Source organism: Salvia splendens, chromosome 1, assembly GCF_004379255.2.
Source record: "Salvia splendens isolate huo1 chromosome 1, SspV2, whole genome shotgun sequence".
NCBI classification, from domain to species: domain Eukaryota; kingdom Viridiplantae; phylum Streptophyta; class Magnoliopsida; order Lamiales; family Lamiaceae; genus Salvia; species Salvia splendens.
The window spans coordinates 39,623,914-39,628,031 of NC_056032.1; the positions used below are offsets into that span (position 1 = coordinate 39,623,914).

The 4,118-nt window shown below is 37.5% G+C and overlaps 1 protein-coding gene across 1 annotated transcript; it reads left to right on the plus strand.

The window, feature by feature from the left end:
- The first annotated feature begins 395 nt into the window (after positions 1-395).
- LOC121750537 (tRNA-specific adenosine deaminase TAD1) lies at positions 396-3,828 on the plus strand. The gene is made up of 10 exons (XM_042145089.1): positions 396-698; positions 833-953; positions 1,038-1,225; positions 1,307-1,411; positions 1,587-1,700; positions 2,173-2,339; positions 2,421-2,497; positions 2,588-2,707; positions 3,240-3,327; positions 3,583-3,828. The coding sequence occupies exons 1-10, from the start codon at positions 542-544 to the stop codon at positions 3,685-3,687; spliced, it is 1,242 nt and encodes a 413-aa protein (XP_042001023.1). The 5' UTR covers positions 396-541; the 3' UTR covers positions 3,688-3,828.
- Positions 3,829-4,118: the final 290 nt, after the last annotated feature.

The following is a 4,118-nucleotide window of genomic DNA, read 5'->3' on the forward strand; positions in this document are numbered from 1 at the left end:
GTTAGGTCAAAGTGCTCCTCTTTAGGGTGTCACACCAAAATATAGTGCTGAAATAATCATATGCAATCGTATAATGCAGCAATACCACACACTTTTATTAATTTAGTTTCTCTTACAACTTGCCCAATCACGCCAATAATTAGACACCAGCCTTATCATTCAAGATTCTATATTAACAAGTTCTATTCATGATCTAAATATTTCTATTTTATAATCAATTTAATTTTTACGAATCACAATATTAATATCCATATACAATATAAATTTATAAAGGGCAAATTGTCTTTGAAATACAAACTTTGTCGATGTGAATCATCTTAAAAGTTGTAAAATATGAGAATTGAGTAAAATTGGGTTATAGGTTCAAAAAACAAACAATTCAACTAGTAGTCTCTGTTACTATTACAAAAGTTATTTGGGCGTAGTTTGGTCATATAATTGGATCGATTTTGAGCCCAATTAAAGCCCACCGTTAAAGCACATTCAAAACGATGCCGTATGAAGTTTATATTCCCGCTCAGAAACTCGAGCGCCACCGGCGATGATGTCATCGCCGGAGAACACAGCTGAGAAGCCATGGGCAGAGAAGGTTTCAGAAGCAGTGACGTCGGTCTACAATTCTCTCCCCAAGAAAGGGAAGCCTCAAGGCCGCGAAGTCAGCGTTTTAGCCGCTTTTCTCCTCTCCGGCCCATCGCAAGGTTAGTAAATTCAAATTTTCCAGCGTAAATTGGTGATTTTTGGATTTGATTTTATGATAATGAATCTGGATATCGTCCGTTAGTTATTGTTGTAAGTGTCTGGTGTTTCTCTTTTGTATGTGTCGTGCGTGAAGAATTACGAGTGGTGGCGTTGGGCACGGGGACGAAGTGTATGGGGAAATCCCGGTGGAGTTCGAGCGGCGATGTCGTGAACGATTCGCATGCTGAAGTAATCGCCAGGCGATCTCTTCTTAGGTTCGGATTTTAGTTCCTTACAGGATTTTAGTTTCATATATTCAATATTGACATAAACCTAATAAATTCTCTTCATTTTTCTAGATATTTCTATACAGAGATTGATTGCTTGGCAAAAAAGTATAGGAAGCTTAGCAATGATGGAAGCGCGGCTTTGCCGAATGATGACATGATTGACGCAATTTTCCAGTTGAGGGCGGATAAATCCGAGGGAGAAAAATTTGAACTGAAACATGGCTGGGAATTGCATCTGTATATATCGCAATTACCATGTTGGTACTAGGTTTTTCGCTTTTCCTTCTCTTTTTTTAGTGATTACTGGACTAAATATACGATCCATCCTTCTGTAACAGGTGGCGATGCATCTCTCAATTCCCAGATGTTCACTTCTATTAGTAATAATTCTGTAGAGAAGCCTAACAATGAATGTCTCCATTCGCAAGAGTCTCTACAGAATGGTAGTTTTGGTTTATTTTGGCGCTGGTGGTTGGGTTGGGCGGGATGCCAGCAGCTGCTATGTTTATGTGTTTTCTAGAATGATTAACCTCACATATTTACGTTCTGGTCTTTGTTTTCTTCTTTAAAGCACTTAATTTGGATTATTGGAGTGTAATCTCAAAGATTTGTCTCCAGATGCTTTCGTTCAAGTTCCCGGTACAGTTCACAGGAAGCCTGGCCGAGGAGATACAACTTTGTCTGTAAGCTGCTCTGACAAGATTGCTCGCTGGAATATTGTGGGAGTTCAAGGTATTTGCTTGTCATATGATGAATTTGTGCAGAGGCCATCTGTATGTTGGCTTGCTGTTGTGTGATGCATCATGAATCCTTCCTGGAAACTAGCTGAACCTGTAAAAAGAATGAAGAATTTTATCTATTGGTTTAATCTTTAACTAGTTGGTCATTAAGAAGTAGTAGAAGTTAATTAGCAAATCCCCTAAATGAGTTTTCCTCATAAGAGTAAAGCCTGAAAGTTGGCAAGTATGATGATTTCTGAATAACCTCCAAAACTCCTGTTGCAAATAATCCATACTAAGCCTCTGTTCCGAGTTGTATATTTTTATTTATTTCTGCTAATTAGTCAGAAAATGAAATTGTCTCAGTTGGTAGTTTTATATGCCATATGCACTTCTGAAGACACCTTTTCAAAACTGGAAGCTATTTTGCTATTTGTGTAAAAGTAATTTATTGCGATCGTCTGGTTAATCTGTCTTTTACACAGGAGCTCTGCTTACCTTCTTCATGGAGCCAATTTATATTTCTTCTATAATTGTGGGGCAATCGCAATTTGACTCTGAAAAGATTGTTGGAGACAATCTGAGAAGATCTTTATACGAGAGGATCATTTCATTGTCAAACACCCTGACAAAACCTTTTAAAGTGAATAAGGTCATGCAGTGCACTATTTCTCCTGTTAGCCGTATGAGTGTTGAATTCAACTAAAAGCTTTATTTTATTTTTATCTTACAGCCATGCTTTCATGTTGCTCCAGTGCCACCCAAGGATTTTCAACATTGTGAGACTGCTCTTGAAACCTTAACTTGCGGGTGGGAATTTTAAAAATACATCTGATTTTGGAATTTATCTTTACTCTTGCTATGCCTGATCTCTGAAATTGGAGTCTCCTTGATTCGCAGGTACTCAATATGCTGGAACAAATCTGGCTTGCATGAAGTCATTCTTGGAACAACTGGCAGAAAGCAGGGAACCTCTGCAAAAGGTGCATTGTTTCCATCTACACAGGCATCTTTATGCAAGTAAGTATTGTTAGGTCACTAACAAAAAAATTGGCACCCTGACTTTTAAGTACTGAATCTAAGGATGAGTTGTTACTTGTTATATAGGTTATATAAGAGTTCATTGCTTTGGCTTCCTTTGTCATGTGCAATATTGGAATTGTAGAATTTTTCATTTGTTTGATACTTCCTCTGCAGTTTTTGTTTTCCGCATTAAATAGGACAACAAATCACGTTGTCAATATTCTTGAATCTTAATGAACTTGGGGCCATGTGAATCTTATATATGGGTAGGTCATTTCAACTCCTTCCGCCAAGTATACCACTCTCTGTGCGGCATAAACTTTTTAAACAACCTACCTCCATACTTGAATGCTAACAGATATTTCCAAGTGAATTCTGCATTGCTTGGCCATACTTAACCGCTTTTAGAACTACAGGCCTTTTTTCTTCTAAATCAGAAAATTACTACAAGAAATTGTCACCTTCATGATCAATCTTTTAACTAATAGTTTAGAGCTGCTATTAACTCTACTTAATCCTTTGTTCTTAGGAAGCGATTGTTGGAGCTTTTTATTTCACTCAAGCAAGATCACCCTTCACAGTGCCGCACCAGGGATCTCACTTATCGAGAACTCAAGGTACAGAATCTGTGCTGTCACTTCTCAGCATGTCTTTATAGAGTTCCTATACTGGACAACCAAGTGCCTCATGTTTTATTCATCCAACTACATAGTTTATGATTACCTTTGAGTGTAATTCCAAGCAGATCTAATGAAATATGAATTATTTTCTAGCAGTTGAGTCCTATGATATATTCAGTTTAAAATGTATATCTGTTCTTGAGTCTAAAGAGATTGAGGAGATGACCGAATCACATGGTTTCTCTATCGTAGGAATGTGCCGAAGAATACAGTGCAGCGTCAAAGGCCCTAAAAGCTAGCCCACATTTTAGAAACTGGCTGATGAAACCCCAAAACTTTGAGTCCTTCTCTTGCTAGAGGCGTTATAACAGGAGCACGGTGTTTCAGCTCATTCATTGATTGTTGTGTACTGTTAGTGGCAATGACAATATTGTATTGTTATGTGTAATTAGTTTTGCTGACATGCCGTTATTCAATTACAAGATTGTTTCAACTAAATTTTCCTTTCTCTGATTTTACATACATGCATGCATCATATATATGTAGATTCAAACTTACGTCGTACTGCTCATCTTTTTTTGTAATTTCTATCTGGTCAGCTGTTCGTTGATGGAAAATTGGTGAGGAAATGTCCATCATGTGTTGGTGTCACGTTTTCAGGTGATCCATTCTTCTTGCTTACTATTTTCTACAGCATGAGTTTGCATATGTTTTGAGATGAAGTAGATGTAGTCAATCCCAGAAATTGTGGGCTTCAGTCACATGTTTAATTCGTAGTATCACGAGAA